Source organism: Colobus angolensis, unplaced genomic scaffold, assembly GCF_000951035.1.
Source record: "Colobus angolensis palliatus isolate OR3802 unplaced genomic scaffold, Cang.pa_1.0 Scaffold309, whole genome shotgun sequence".
Classification (NCBI taxonomy): domain Eukaryota; kingdom Metazoa; phylum Chordata; class Mammalia; order Primates; family Cercopithecidae; genus Colobus; species Colobus angolensis.
Window position 1 is genome coordinate 2,401,498 of NW_012116366.1, and position 16,796 is coordinate 2,418,293.

At 45.2% G+C, this 16,796-nt stretch overlaps 1 protein-coding gene across 2 annotated transcripts in view; it reads left to right on the forward strand.

Annotated features, from left to right (window-relative positions):
* Nucleotides 1–16,796, forward strand: part of SPTBN1 (spectrin, beta, non-erythrocytic 1) — a 216,446-nt gene that overhangs the window by 90,504 nt on the left and 109,146 nt on the right. Inside the window, exon 1 of one of the 2 annotated variants that reach the window (XM_011950584.1) lies at nucleotides 13,479–13,975. The exons of the other annotated variant lie outside the window; for it this stretch is intronic. Within the exon in view, the coding sequence (XP_011805974.1) occupies nucleotides 13,867–13,975 (109 nt within the window). The 5' untranslated portion in view covers nucleotides 13,479–13,866. Of the gene's footprint in view, nucleotides 1–13,478; nucleotides 13,976–16,796 lie in introns of those variants that run through there. 2 annotated transcript variants of the gene reach the window in all.

Sequence of the window (16,796 nt, forward strand, 5' to 3'; positions counted from 1 at the left end):
GGGTACATGTGCACAACGTGCAGGTTTGTTACATATGTATACACATGCCATGTTGGTTTGCTGCACCCATCAACTCATCATTTACATTAGGTATTTCTCCTAATACTGTCCCTCCACCAGTCCCCCACTCCCCGACAGACCCCAGAGTGTGATGTTCCCCGCCCTGTGTCCAAGTGTTCTCATTGTTCAAGTCCCACCTATGAGTGAGAACATGTGGTGTTTGGTTTTCTGTCCTTGTGATAGTTTGCTTAGAATGATGGTTTCCAGCTTCATCCATGTCCCTGCAAAGGACATGAATTCATCCTTTTTTATGGCTGCATAGTATTCCATGATGTATATGAGTCACATTTTCTTTATCCAGTCTATCATTGATGGGCATTTGGGTTGATTCCAAGTCTTTGTTATTGTGAACAGTGCCACAATAAACATACGTTTTCATGTGTCTTTATAGTACCCTGTTGGTGGGAATATAAATTAATTCAATGTAGAAAACAGTGTAGTGATTCCTCAAGGGTCTAGAACTAGAAATACCATTTGACCCAGCAATTCCGTTACTGGGTATATATGAAAAGGAGTAAACTTTTATTTAAGGAAGGATAAAGTTAAATAAGCAAAGGTACCCAGAGACCCCACTAAGTGATAGATACTAGCTGAGTGCTTTATTTAACATGCCTACTATTCTATTGCTAACCTACCATTAGAAAAAGCTGGCAGATGGACATTAAAATCTAGCAAAACTATTTTTAGATTACGAAGCTTTTTGATCACATGTACAAAAATGGATTCAGATGGTGGTGGGTAGGGGGCATTGTCAGTACTGTTACTGCAATCAGGAGCTCTGGGAGTCCACTGGGCTTTTCTAGCTCGACTTTAGAGAACTCCATCCAGCCTCTCTGTCTCAGTGTCCTTATCTGAAAAACAAGGGGGTGAGCTGGATGGATTCTGAGGGCCCTCAGACCTCTAAGATTGTGTATATGCTCTTAAGGAGTTAGCACGCTAACGGGCCGTTGTTACCAAGGTAAGTTTTGGCATCTTTTCCTGGTGGTTTCTGTGTACACAGTAAGACACAGAGTGTGTATTGGTACAGGAATGATAGCAACCTTTGTCCTTCTCCAGGAAATAATGCCCTGTGACTCTGACTCAAGACCTAGTCTCATGTTAATTTTTGATAATGTTTTATGTTTGATGAGTCAGAAATGCAGGCTCTTGTAGAGTGTTATTAACAAGAACTAGTGTAACTTTGATTATAATCACTACAAATTACAGACCTCTTTCCTGTGTAATGATTTTTGCCGTTTGCCCTTCCATGATCTCTAATAGGCCAACTACAAGGACAATTTTTTGATCAGTAAGAACCTTGGTCTGTTGCTTCCTAAGCCCTTATTATGAGAAAATTATTTGTAACAGCAAACTATGTATGTACCCACATTGACAGGATATCAGTATTCTTTAGCTGGCTGGGCAAGTCTAAGTGTTTCAGGATAGTTGATGATGAGGGTATCACAAAACCTTCGGAGTAAGAAGAACTTGTCTGATATCTGTTAAAGTGATCTGTTTACATGTAGGCATTCTCCTGTATATGTGCATACACACACTCCTAAGTTGTGTAAATGTGTACCTGCCTGCTTGAATATGATGCGTTCCTACTATTTCTAAACTACCAGTTTATTTCCCCTGTGTTTTGAGGACTCAATCTCAAAGATGCTGACTGAAAAATAAAATTTTTAAACAATTTCATGAAGGTTGGGTTTGTCGAGATCATGAGGTCTGACTGTAGTGACAACTCTGTGGGAAATGGATAAACTGTGATAAACTCTACTGCACTGCACACAAATATGAGGCTGGGAGGCAGTAACTAATTAATGAGGCCTTTTGTTGTAAAAATGAGAGTTGGCAGGATTCTGAGTAAATATCTTTTTTCCTAAGGGTGGAAGATAGGACTTGGAGAGATCAATGTGTTGGTTGACAGCATTTGAGAATGTTTGGTTTGAGCTTCAACGTCATAGGTGGGGATCATGTGGCTTTAGAGCTGCTGTTTCTTCCCTTGCCCAGTGGTGCATTCCTTGTCTTTACTGAAGTATGTTTTTAAAATTCATTTTTAATTGTGGCTAAAAAAAAAAAAAAAACACATAGGTTTACCATGTTAACCATTTTTAAATGTAACTTCAGTAGAGTTAACTATGTTCACATTGTTGTGCAATCAGATCTCTAGACCCTTTTCATTTTGAAAAACTGAAATTCTACACCCATTAAACAATAACTCACCACGTTTGCCTTCCCCCAGCTCCTGGCAACCACCAGTCTACTTTCTCTTTCCATGAGTTTAACTCTAGATACTTCATGTAAGTGGAATTATGAGTATTTGTTTTTTTTCCAACTGGCTTATTTCATTTAACATGATGTCCTCAAGCTTCGTCCATGTTGTAGCATATGACAGAATTTTCTTCTTTTTAAGTAGTATTCTATGTGTATACCACATTTTGTTTATCCATTCATCCACTGATGGACATTAGAGTTGCTTTCACCTCTTGCTATTGTGAATGATACTGCAATGAACATAGGAATGCAAAGTGTCTCTTTGAGATCCTGCTTTCAGTTCTTTTGGATATATATCCAGAAGGGGGATGGCTGGACCATATGGTAGTTATATTTTTAATTTTTTGCAGAACCTCCATGCTATTTCCCACAGCAGCTGCACCATTTACATTCCTACCAACAGCGTACAAGGGTTCTAATTTCTCCACATCCTTTACTGAAGCTTTTAGAATGTTATCAAAATATGGTATAATGGGAAAAAGGCACCAACATGGTCTCAGGTTGTGTTTTTCTTGGTAAATGGTAGTTAAAAGATAATGGTGATTAAGGTGTTGGTGATAAAAATAGTAATGAAAAGAGGTGAGTGGAGAGATAGTTACAGGTGAGCTTGGCAGGTATTAGAAAAGAGCTTAGTCTTTCTCTTCTTTTTCTTCATTCTTCTTGTCATTAAAATTCTAGTATTCTAGTTGTGATGAATAAATCCATTTGTCAGGTTTTTTTTTTTTTTTTTTTTTGAGACGGAGTCTCGCTCTGTCTCCCAGGCTGGAGTATAGTGGCCGGATCTCAGCTCACTGCAAGCTCCGCCTCCCGGGCTTACGCCATTCTCCTGCCTCAGCCTCCGAGTAGCTGGGACTACAGGCGCCCGCCACCTCGCCCGGCTAGTTTTTTTGTATTTTTTAGTAGAGACGGGGTTTCACCGTGTTAGCCAGGATGGTCTCGATCTCCTGACCTCGTGATCCGCCCTTCTCGGCCTCCCAAACAGGTATTTTTTTAAAATGCCTCCTGAGTAGGCTGTTCCCTTAGGACCATAATAATAATAAAGGAAAGGTCAATGTATAAAACTGAGAAAAAGGATTTTTAAACAACAAAATTTGCTGAGGCCAGCTTTGTGTATGGTTCTACACTGGGCTGGAAGGATGAGATGGAAGCTGTGCTTGTACCACATCCTGGGCTGTCATTCTCTCTGAGCTGGTGCAAGTTGGACATCAGAGAACATAAAAAGATATCACTCATCTAGCACTCAGGACAGGCCTTTTGGCTCCACCTTTGTGTTGGATGCTGGAAGGCAGTGAGTTTTCCCTGATTCCAAACCCTGGGCCCACTTCATTGACTGGCATGAGAAATGCATGCTATTTCCTTTGTCTTTAGCTTTCTCTACCTTCAGATTTGCTCTAGAAATGGCAGCAGGAATTCAGAAGGCCTGCTTTCTAATCACCAGCATGCCAGTAGCTTGCTTTGTAACTCTGGGCACACGGCTCTGTGCCTCATTTCTCATTTTTCTTACTATAAATGAGATGGTTGGCTTAGATAGAGGAAGTTTTAAAAGGAACTTCTGACACTTGTTAGGACTTTTAGCTATCATCTTCTAACTGTGAAGGATTAAGGTATGGATGAGGGGGTGTTACCTAGGCTCTGTGATTTACCATATGGTGCTACCTCCCTCACAGAGTTTCATCAGTGTTCAGGTTTCAGAAATGGCTAAATCATTTTGAACTGTTCCTTGAAGAACTGGGCTGGGGGTATGGGGTGAAGGTTCTGTAAGACTTGCATTTGGCCGGGCACGGCAGCTCACGCCTGTAATCCCAGCACTGTGGGAGGCTGAGAAGGGTGGATCACTTGAGGTCAGAAGCCTGGCCAACATGGTGAAACCCCGTCTGTAATAAAAATACAAAAATTAGCTGGGCACGGTGGCATGTGCCTGTAATCCCAGCTACTCGGAAAGCTGAGGCAGGAGAATCGTTTGAACCCTGGAGGCAGAGGCTGCAGTGAGCGAAGATCATGCCGTTGCACTCTAGCCTGGGCAATAAGAGTGAAACTCTGTCTAAAACAAAAAAGACTTGTATCTGTCCTAAAACAGCATATAATATTTTCCAAGAGCATTATGTCCTCCATGCTGCAGCATATGACAGGATTTCTTTGCTTTTAAGTCAGATTCTATTGTATGTATATACCAGTTTTTAGAGATTTTCTATTTCTGATCCTTTGGTTTTAGGGGAAACGTTGGAAAAGCCAAGCGAATGGCTCATGGTCACATAGCCAGTCAGTGTTAAAAGCTGAGAATGGAGTGTGCTCTTCACTTCTCTTGAGTCTGTGTCTGGTGCACTTTCCATTATTTTAATTAAGCAGATAAGACTGGTACACAAGAAGAGATAAGCAATGCTCTCATAGAGTGTATGATATGTACTGGATGAGGGAGGCTGACAGTGCTGGTGTAGTGTTTCTAGGAAGGAGCCATCATCCCAGCTGAGTAATCTGGGAAGCCTTCCTGGAGGAGGGAAGGCTTTGAGCTGGGCTTCAAGGATGAGTGGACTTGGGACGAAGAGGTGAGGGGAGTGCCAAGACCAGAGGCATGGAAAGCCCAAGACAGGGGGGGTACTGATCAGTTTGGTTGGAGCAGAGGGGACAGTTCGGAGGCAGAGATGGGGACAGACATTTATTGAGCATCTGTCTTGTGTCAGGCACAGTATCTGGTCTTTGCCTGTGCCATCTCAGTAGCCTGAGCATGGGAATGCCATCCTGGTCATGCACTTGTTTGAGGACATCACTTTCTCCCCACCCCTTGGGACTTATCTTCCTTACAGTAGAAGTCAGGTGTACTTTGATCCTCCCAGAAATTACCTGGTTTAAAATGGGGAGATAAAGAAAAGAGGGAAGGGTGTTTTATGGTGTCTGTAAAGGTCTCAGAGGTAGCTATAGTATTTAATTATTTTACAGTAAGTCTGGAGCCTGCCTCCTACTTACTAGGCAGCTGGCAGGCCTTGGCGCTCCTAAGTGACTGGGCTGTCCGTGAATTATTCAGGGCCTGTGCCCAGCAATGGCTGCCTAGCAAAGTCTTATGCAGGGAAGCTGTGCTATCTCAGTGAGAGATCAGCAGAAGCTCAGGTGCTGAGGAGGAAGAAATAACTGCACCCTTAAAATATTTCACATTTTAACACGCCAGGGCTGCACACGTTGTTCCATATCCCTGCAACTGGGTAGTTGGGACGTGTTTTTCAAAGAGCAAGAAACACACCTCACACCCCCAGTTACACTACCTACACTCTCATGTTAGAATGGCACACGTCAGCAGGGATTTGGTTAGAAGCAACATTAAAATTGCACAGGTAAGACAGAATAGGAACAGAGAGTGTTTGTGTGGAAGAAATCCTGCTCTGCTCTGATATTTTCTCAGCCAAGTAGAGAAATGTAGTTGTTGCTTAATTTAGAATGGTACTTACTGTAACTATCAATAGCTGGTACTGTCACTAACCTGTTATTTGTTATGTATTACACCCTTGTGTTTGTGTATGCGTGTGTCCTAGTGTGTCTGATTTCCTCAGCTAGGTTAAAAGTCCCTGCAGAGACGAAATCACTTCTCACCATGTCATGAGTCCCTCCAATAGCCTATGCCCATGGTTGGGGCTGAGAACGTATCGGATGAGTTGACTTTGGTTCTCTGTAGAGGAGGAGTATGTCTTGATGATGAGATATGCATGCCCCCCACCTTTCTCTTTTCTCCTTCCTTCTCCAGGTACCTGTCCTACCTGCCCTTTTCACATTTTCTCTTCACAGCTCCTGGAAAAGGTAGTATGGGTGTGAATATACTTGAGGGCAGGGCCCAGAGTCCTGTTTTCACCAAGAATAGATTTGTCTTTATTCCTTACCCATTTCTTTCCCATGAGCTCTGCTACCCAGGGAACAGTATCTTCTCACTGCCCCATATCACTGTCGTAAAACTCTGGCTTGATGGCTGTGAACACCTGTGTGTGTCAACTGTTTTCCTCGATGTTGGAGGTGAAAAGCAGAACCAAGAACTCTGGGCTAGAGCAGGCCTGGCCCCAACTGCATTCCTTAGATGTTATTTTCCTTTAAACCACTCTACCTGCAGCAGAGGAGCCCAGCCCTGGCTCTGGCTACTGTTACATTCACAGGCATAGCAACACCTGTTTGCCAAAGCCGGGGCCTCTGGACCAGGGCATTCTTTTGTCTGTGCAGGGAAGCTTTGCATGTGTAGATAACAGACATGATAAGAATGCAGAAAGGTTTGGCTGGGGTAGAAGATTCAATAAACTACATTCCTTCCCCAGGACCTTGGGTGCTTTTCCAGTGTAACTTGCTGTTTTTCGCCTGCTCAGCAGTGATCTCAGGTGTGTTTTATTCAGGTCTGATATGACCAGTTAGGCAAGAAACGGAAAGGATGTAAATGGAAACCAGCTTTGCCCTGGTATTTCAGATTCGGCTGTATACTTAGATGGTTTTATGGGTGTGGGGGGAAATAGGGGACAGGTGTAAACAGAAGGATAAAGAACCATCCATATCCTTCACGGAACAGAGATAGTAATTGCTATGGATAGAAAAATACCTTTCGTCCTCTCTTTAATTTGTTTTCTAGTTATTTTGAGTCCTGAAGTATCAAATCTGATAGTCCCACCTCAAATAAACATTGGCTTTTCTAAAATGTAGGACTTCTGTAACTTGTTTCATAGTAAGTGTTGTGTTCTGGTTATCTCTGAGGTGTCACTGCTATAAAATGTGATTCTGAGTATGCCTTTCCCAGTGCATAATGGGCTGAGTTAAAGAGAAAGGAATGGAGTGTGTCAGTACATCCCAGAGGGAGGATTGGTCCTGCCACTGAGAAACGCCCCTCTCCAAAAATCCAGAGGGGTGGTGCCCAGCCTTGGTCTTGTGTTCCCAGCCTAAGGTCTGTGATTCCACATGAAACCTGCAACATTGTGCAGCTGATAGCTTCCTTGGTGAAGTAAGAGATGGCCAAAAGTGGGACAGAATTAATTTTTGAAATTTCTCCTACGAGGAGTTTAAAGCCTAGCAATTGTAGCCATGAGGACTGTACTATAATAGTATCTTTGTAGACATTTATCTCCCTTAATTTATAAAACAGCTCTATGAGGTTGGTCCCACTATTGGCATCCCAACTTTTCAGGCACAGAGAACCAAGTGTTAAAATGTAGCAGAGCCAGCTTCGTAGGTCCCAGGTCTGCTTTTTTTTTTTTTTTTGGAGACGGAGTCTCGCTCTGTCACCCAGGCTGGAGTGCAGTGGCGCGATCTCGGCTCAGTGCAACCTCAACCTCCCTGGTTCAAGCAATTCTCCTGCCTCAGCCTCCTAAGTAGCTGGGATTACAGGCACACGCCACCACACCCAGCTAATTTTTGTATTTTCAGTAGAGACTGGGTTTCACCATGTTGGTCAGGATGGTCTCCAACTCCTGACCTCATGATCTGCCTGCCTCAGCCTCCCAAAGTGCTGGGATTACAGGCGTGAGCCACCATGCCCGGCCCCAGGTCTGCTTTTAACCACCTTTTCTCCTGTAGCTTCACATGTCCAAGCCCTGATTCAGATGCTCACATGGGCAGTACTTTAAGTTGAGAAGTGGTCTCACCCATGGTTTTCTAAGAATAGTGTGAGTTGTGAGGGGAGGGGAAGTGCTCCTGACTGCTTCCAGCTGGCCAGGCCATGGGCCCTGAGTGGGAGGTGCCATTGGGAAAAAGGAGATGTTCTAAAGAGGTGGCAGGCAGGTAGCAATGGCATAGAGATACCAGTGTCAAATGTGCTATGCCAGTAGGGCTTTTGAAAATTGTTCTTTTGCAGGGAAAAGGAGATTTCATATAATTTCTTCTGTCTCTTGTTTTTTGCTGGATTTCATAGTGGTATGCTTGGTTAGTTGGTTGAGTTTTCTGGTAAGTGGGGAAATTTCCATTGAAACAGGGCTAGGTTTTTAACAGAGGCAGGTTTTAGGGAGAAAAGAAGGTGGCAACTAGTAGTTAGGGAGTGGGAGGCTTTTTGGGTGTTAGTGGAAAGAAAAGAATGATCTCAGTTAAGGATTCAAGAGTGGGAGAGGTGGGCAAGCGGTTCCTAGGAAGGGAGTGGGTGGGCCAGAGAGGTAAGACAGAAAGAGAATTAGAGAGATGAGACAGAAACATAATATACACCAGTGTCTAGTGCAGCATAAATGCAGTGGCGTGGTTTGGAGCTGCTTTTCTATCTGGCCATGCTAATGGAAGAGGATTATTTTAGCATTGTTTTGGTTTCCTATAAAGAAATGCTTAGGAGTAATTAACTGGCTGTAGTCATCCAATCCCAAGGGACTTGACACTGATGAAGAATGAAAGACAGTTGTGGAGATGGCAGTAGAAAGTAGCAGAGAATTTGGCAAAACACATCCTGTGTGAAACTTTGTTGTTTTCTGTCTGTCCCTGTTCCCATCACTTCTTTCCCAGCTCTTGGATTGGTTTTTCAAATCCCAAGGTTGAATGTGAACAAATCCCATCACATTTTGACATTTTGGACATTCTCTCCCAGACATACTGAGTCTTGATAGTGTCTGGATGTTCAGGAAATGAACATCTAAAATTTTACCCACTCAAGCTTGCTGTAATGCAGGAAAAGCATCCATCTTTCCCCTCAAGACCGTATAAAGCCTCTTAGAACAAACAGAGGCTTAATCTTACCTTGCCACATGCTAAGTCATACAGAATCTTAGTGTACAGGTCCACCAAGTATGAGAAGAGGAACAAAACCAAACAAGACCTAATAAAGCCCACTCAGAACCACAGAACCCTGCAAGCAGCAAGCTCTGTGTGAACTAGCAGAGCATGTGCCTAATCCTGACTCAAAACTAAATGTTGTAGAGGGTCGTGTAGAGGCCTGCTTAGGTTTAAGGGTAATCGTGATACCACTTATTATGTGATGTTTCAGAAAAGCTTAGAAACCCATAGTAAGCTGGATATACTCTGAGCATATAGGAGAAACAGCAGAGGTGGGGAGATGGGGAGCATGCCGACGTGGTGGATCTGGGGTCCGTGTGTTGGCTGTGCCACTCAGCAGCTGGGGCCCTGGGCAAGGCACTGTATTTCTGTGAACCTCAACCTTGGTTGCAAACTGGAGACCACACCTGCCTCACAGGGTTAGTCACTTGAGAAAATGTATATGGAAGCATTCTGTAAGCTACCAACTGTGATGGTTCTGGTTAATATGGCCTTTCAGTTTATGTGGCGATTGATGATTTCTGGGACTGCAGTTAGAACTGGGACCTAAGAGTGAACCCAAATCACTAATACATTTAATACTAGAAATTCCAGAAGGAATTTTTTATGACCATAGATTCCAAACTGTTTGGTTTGTGGACAAAGATTGAGAGGCCCAGGGAACATGAGAAACATGCTCAAGATTACATAGCTTGGCACTCAGAAATTAGGGTAAGCCTGAGTCCCTGACTCTGGACTTGAGTCTTTCCACCAGACCACAGCACTTGATTTGTTCCATCCATATCTTTGAGCCATTTTCCCACTGACCTTTTCCTACCTGTGCCAACTTAGGGCCGAAACCTGTGCACAGAGGACATACTCAGTTGGGCCCTGCCTTGGAACATCTTCCCCTGAATCTGATAACCCTCATTCACTAGTCTCATCTTCATAGCTTCTTCCTCCTCCTCCTCCTTTCTCCTCATTTTCTAACTCCCTGTAACCTAGCCTTTGCTTTTATTAACCCAATTGACCGACTAACTGGCACACTGAATGCCTTTTCTCTAAGTTTTATTTTTTAGTTTGTTTTGCAGCACTCAAGACCATCCCTCTTTCCTCTTTCAGTCTCTCTCCTTAGATTTTCATTCTGCAACTCCCTGGCATCTCCACTGGTTTTTCTTCTTCCTCCCAGACCCAAGCCTTCCCCAGGGCTCCATGCTTAGCCCCTTGCCTCTTACCTCCTTTCCTAGATTTAACCCCACAACTATCTCAACTCCCACCTCTGCACTCAGGACTGTATCTTCAGTTTTGAGCTCTAGTTCCACATCCCTGACTGCTCCAGACATGTCACCCAGTGGTAGTGCAGATAACTCAGATTCCACCTGTCTAGAAGGAAATGTGCAATTGTCCCCTGCACCCCTCTAGCCAGCTCTGAAACCCCGGGAGTCTTCTTTGTCCCTTTCCTTTGGTCCTCCCACATACAGTTAGTTACCAAAGTCCTTTGGATTAACTTTTACGTCAGCCCATTCTTTTTCATTTGATTGCTCCTTTGACCTGGACTATTGCACTAACCACCCAGTTGACCTTGCTGCCTTCATTTCCTCTCCTTTCTGCTCATTCTTACATACTACTTCCAGATTAATCATCCCTAGAGTCCAGCCCACACCCTCTAATCCCTTGGCTCAAAAGTCTCCAGTGGCTCTAGACCAAGCTTAGTTCTAACTTGCTTTTTGGGGCTTTCCTCCCAGCCTGACGGTTCCTTATCCTCCAGCCAAACTGCAGCACTTGCTAGTGCTGTTTCCTGGGTGTCCATGCTTTTACTGTGCTGCTTAAGAGGAGGCTTCTCCCTTGTTCCAGCCTGTTGATGTGTTTCAAGGTCTGATCAAAATGCCAGTCCCTCCTAGAGTTCTTCCCACCTGCCTTCCTCCAAAAGGCAGATGTGTCCTCCTTGTCCTCTGAATTCTTACAGCTGCCCTCCCCTGGCCCTTACTGTATTCTTTTGGTACTTTACTGTTTGCACATTTGTCCCATTTCCTTTGGCTAGCAACACTCCTGGTCATTTTTGAATCCTCTAAAACACCTGGCAGTGTGCCTTGCATACATCAAATACTGTAAATACAGAGCAGTAAACACTGAAGAAATAAAGAATGAATACCTCTGGCCTTCCTTTACCTCCTCCCCACTGCTGAACTGGAGGTGGTCAGATGGGCCATCAGGGATCTGTCCTATTCTTCCCTGGTCCCAACACACCAAATGGATTTCCATTTCTTACCTCTGATCCCTATGGGGTTATTAAATGTGGGGTTATTAAACCCTTCCCCAGTGTCCAAATCTTTCTAATACTTGCATGTGTTCACTCTGCCTGGTTCATTCAGTGTTGACTTTGCAGGATTGAATGTGGCTACACTCGTCCCAGCTCCACTGCCATCATACTATGTGCAACCTGGTTAATTAAAAAGTATTTCATGTACTACCCCATACTAGAGGGAGCTAAAAGGGAGATAATGAGTGGTGACTCCCTTTCTTCATTAAGTGGCCCAAAGATTAGAAATAAAACGTTATAATTTGGCAAAGCACTTTGTAATCTCATTTTCAGTGCCAAAGCTGGACACTTAGAGACTTACATTTTACCAGTATACTTAGTTGTGAAGAAGGGCTTGTTAAAAAGATCTTCATTGAGATGGTTCCCAATTTAACTTCTTTTGTAGTCTTGATGTAGGGTGTGTGTGTGTGTGTGTGTGTGTGGGTGGGTGGGGGATGCAAGGAGGGGTGCATTTTTAAGAATATATTCTTAATTTTGAAAGTATGATAATTTTTAGAACATTTCCACATCATCTCCTCAGTGACCCTGTGGAGGTGGGCATTAATTATTACTCAGTCTGACAGCTGAGGTTTAGAAAGAATCCAGGGTTTCTTCTAAGGTCATAGGGTAATGAAGAGGCTTGGCCAGGACTGGAAACTTAGGTCTTGGGAATCCTAGTCAAGTGCTTTTTCCAGGACCAAGTGTTTTGTAATGCCCTGCCTAGCCTCCCATCAGCATTGTGAATTGGCAGCACTTAGGGGCTTTAAAATATGTTCTACATCTTAGATGATAAGAAATGTTGTCTTCTCCTCCAGGTTGGGCCTGGCTTTCAAAAGCCAAAGGCTGACATGTGGAAGTATTGAAAACCTAGTTATGTGGCTGGAAGGAGTTGGGGGTTGTTCAGCGTTGAACAGTTAGTTAGCTAGGCTCTGGGTTTGTTTTAACTCTAAGCCTGGACAGGATGCAGTTACTTCAATTACAAGTGCCCTGGGGACTGAGGTGAACCTGGGGTGGGGGCCCACCTCTTTACTGCAGATTGGAATCCCTGAGGAATGAAATTACCTTCTTCAGTGAGTATTGCTGCAGGGCTCCAAACTGGAAATGCCAAAAGTGTAATTTGTTGTGTGCCTGTTTAGGTAGTGAGGAAAAAGGGGGGACAGGAGGGTGGAGAGAGGGGGGAGAACTAGAGTCAAATGCTTTTCCAAGAATACATTTTGATTATTCTGTTTTTCTATGTAGAAGATTTCATTTTTGGTTGAGATTGGTGGGAGAAGCTGGGAAGGAGAGATTTAAAATTTTGGAGGACCACAAGTTTAGAGGCCTTGTTTTACAAATCAGAGTAGGAATTTGAGGGTAGTTTTGGTTCCCTCATCTCCCCACTGGATCATAAACAACTCCAGGTCAGGGATCTCGGCCGTGTTTACCTGTGTACCTTTTTCCCACAATGCCTTGCAAATCGGTGTTCCCATAAATCTTCCTTGCGTCGAATTCCTATTATAGGCCCGTGTTATTCCAGGAAACCACCGCCTTAATATCCCCTGATGGCAGCGTAAGTCAGTCGAGATTCTTCACTGAGCCCGAACTTACACCTCCCCTGTCTGTGGCCCTGCACAGCGCCCTGAGAGTGACTTTGTCTCACTTCTTCCCGGTGGCGCGCCGGGCCGCCGCCGCGTGGTTGGCGCCAGCGCACTGGGGCCGTCGCGCGCGCCCAGGTGCGGGCGGCGTTACCTCCGCAGACGCTGGAGAGTGAGTGAACCGCGCGGGCCTGGGACCCTCGGGGCTCCTCACTCTCCCGGCCTTCCGGCGGGCACGCTCGCCTTTTCAAGTGATAGTAATCGGAGACTTTTCCGTTACATGAGGCTCAACAAAAGATTGTAATTCCAGCAGCTCTGTGTGGGAAGGCACCACCAAGGCTCGGACCGGCGGCGAGTCCAGGGCCCGGCGGCGAGTACAGGGCCCGGCCCTGAGTCGGCGGCTGCCGGGCGGCTGGGGCGACCACGGACCGTGCAGGACCGGCAAGGGGCCACGGGTCGGCCAGGCTCCCCCGCGCCCCTCCTCGTGGTACAGCCTGCGTTTCTCCTACAATGCTGTTATGCTAATCAGGTGACATCACCGCCGAGCACACGGCGAGTGGCTCCTGATAAAATTACAAACCGGCGGCCGCCGCGGGCAGCCGGGAGGAGGTGTGCGCACTGCGCCCGCGAGCTCCCGGGCTCGGCAACCGTGGCATGCTTAGGATTGGCCATATTTAAGAATTCTTTAGTAGAACCTGCGCCTCCTCTCTGCTTCTTCCTCCGTCTCAGTAATTTATTTCGAGCTTCCAGGCAAGGGCTACGGAAGGAGGGAAAGCACCAAGAAATTAGATGCCTGTGTGGTAACTCCTCGCCGGGCTAAGGTGGACTCTTCTGCAGCGAACTTCCTATCAGATCACCCTGCTGGACTTGCAGACCGGAATGGGGTTCGCCTAAGGATCCGAGCGCTGCGGAGGCTGCTGCGTGTTGGATGGGAGTGGGAGGGGTCTGGAGCGGGATTTTCAGGGCGCAGTCCGCCGGGGCGTTACACTGGGCATAATGGAATTGCAGAGGACGTCTAGCATCTCCGGGCCACTGTCGCCGGCGTACACGGGGCAGGTGCCTTACAACTACAACCAGCTGGAAGGCAGATTCAAGCAGCTGCAAGGTAAGCCCCCTCCCAAAGGCTGGGCCTGTCCTAGGGCCGTGCCAACGGGGGTTCTTGGAGGCTTTATTTGTGCCATATGGTACGTGACCCTAATGAAGACGGGCGGCTTCACAGCTCGGCCCCAGACCTTGTGGTTGGCTGCGGGCACCCCATTCACGACTTAGGGAAGGCAGTTGCTCATACTTCTCTCCAGAAGAGCCACCATTTGGAGTCCCTCTCTCTCCAGCACCCTTTCGGCTTTCTGGGTTGTCAGATATCTGCTGCACATACATTTTCTTTACTTTTAGCTAACTTTACATCCCAGTAGATCAGTACTTACAGACTTATTAGTATGCAGGTATTTGATTCCGGGTCGCCTCTGGCTCCCAGCCCCCAGCCTTACCTCTGGGAAGCTTTAAAGGTGTAAAGTGCATTGCTCAGACCCAGTCCTGTAGAACAATAGCAAAGGGGAGGAGGGAGTGGTCTTTTTGTTCCTAAGCCTTCGGTAAATTAGTTTTTTATTCAGAAGCTTAATTTTAATTTTTCTGAAGTGTTGGGGAGACCCTTCCCATTTAGTGGGCTATGTAATTTCTAATGAAAGCCATTTATTGTCATTTCAATGCTATGGGTTGGATTAGTTGAATCAGTTACAGGTTTCTTGGAGTCTGTTTAAGGCTTAAATAATTGAATGAGTCAATATTTTACTGAACATATTTTTAGGGAGAGCAGGAGCCTGTGTGTGCACCAGTGTGCTGTTTGTTTTCCCTGCGGCCCCTGCAGCCCTCAGCTGTCCCTGCCCAGCCAGCAGGCCCTGGCCAGCAGTGTCTCAGAGCTTCTACGTGAAAAAAGGTTGCTAACTGAAAACAGAACTCCTTCCGTTTGGAAGCCGTTGGAGTCAGTAGTAGGCTGGGAATGGCTCTCGCACTGTAAAAAAGTAGTATTCGAGGACTGTGTGTTTCTTATTTTAACTCTTCTCAGTGCTGCAAATGTGGTTCCTGTGAGGAGGAGGAAGGAAGGAAGCCGCTCAGCCCTAGAATGTTTTCACTGGGAAGAGGGGGGAGGATATATTTCATTCATTGGTTTATTTGTCTTGTGAAATAGTTGACAGTAATGACACTTTTCTGGAAAACAAGAGGCAGAACAGGACGTGATTTTAAACGTTTGCTGGGCTGTGCCGCATTCCTCTGGCAGTTAGCTCAGAGGAAGCTCCCTTGGCTCTGGGGAACGGCTCTGTGTCTCTTCGGTTCATTTCTCTTGAACTCTTCGGCAGTCAAATTTGCTGTTTTCAAAACTTAAGCTGGAGGCGCTTGCAAGTAGTGAATAGAGAAGTTGGGATGGGGGGCGTTCATTATCTAAGTCTGTGTGAGGGGCCTCTGGGTTTTCGGGTCGGAGAATTCACTGCGTGCTCCTCCTCTTCCCCTGGCCCGGACTCCCTGCTTCATTGTGTCATCCCGCCTAGGGGGAAAGCACCCACCGGGATCGTCAGCCGAAAACCCAGCACCACTCCCCCGCCAGCCCACGCCTGGTAGTCTCAGAAAAAATGCAAAATTAGGAGAAAATAGCAGACGGTGTGAGGGAGGAGTGCACCCCTAGGCCCACCCATAACAAAAGGCTGTTATTCTGAAAGGGCTGAGGAAGGTTGTAAAACTGCTTGCCGAGAAGGGTGGAGCCTACACACAGGAAATGTCTTAACTGTCCTCTCTGGACAACGTAAAGTTTAAATTTAAAAAAATCGCTATGTGCCCCGATATTTTATCTCATACGCTTTTTCTCAAGGAAATCCCTTTGAAAGGGGTAAACTTCGTGTTTTGTGTGGTAGCTTTAAAAATAATTTTTTTTAGTGTGACCCTTGTCTCCTAATTTAGCTCCAGTGACTTTCTTATTTTTAAATATTGTGGTTTAGGAGTTGCACAAGTTTAGTGTTGGTATTTCTGTAACAGAAAACCACCCATGCTGAGGAATTGAGAAAGGGTGAATTAACTTTCAAGTATGGTGGACCTCAGGAGAATTACACATTTGTCAGCATCCTTCAGAACAAATGGACCGATTGCATTTTAAACAACCCTAGGAGAATTTTGATAAAACACACACACACACAAAACCTTTCTTTAATTCCCATTCCTGGTTTTGTATTTTGTTTGGTATTTGTAGTTCTGATTATCACATATTTTTGATAACACATAATTTCTATCCGCTGATTTAATTTTGTACATTGCTGCAAGGGTGCCTTTTTTACGCTTCTGGGTATAATCTTTCCTAGCACATAATCTCTAAATATTGGCAAAATGCTCCTCTGAAACTGTGTTGGGTTTTTTGTTTTTGTTTTAAGAGACAGGGTCTCCCTCTGTTGCCCAGGCTAGAGTGCAGTGGCAGAATCACGACTCACCGCAGCCTTGAAGTCCTGGCTCAAGCTGTCCTCCCGCCTCAGCCCCCCAAGTAGCTGGGACTATACCATTTCTGGCTAATTTTTAAATTTTTTGTAGAGACAGAGTCTCATCATGTTGCTCAGGCTGGGTTGAACTCCTGGCCTCAAATGATCCTCCCACCTTCACTTCCCAAATTGTTGGGATTATGGGTGTGAGCTACCTTGCCAGTCCTATATTGGCGGTTTTCAATGCCTCTGATATGAATTTATTTATGTATTGTCTGTGCCTGATAGTGCTATGATTTTTCTGGAGTTGTTTCTGCATTTTGGCTGGTTTCAAGTTACTTTCCACACTGGGTCCTAAAAATTTCAGGAGGTGTACCATAGAATGAGATTTGAAGTTCTAGCTAAGGAGAGTATGATATTAAAATGAGTCTGGTCTATATAGGTAAAATAGTTTATAGAGATTTATAGTTT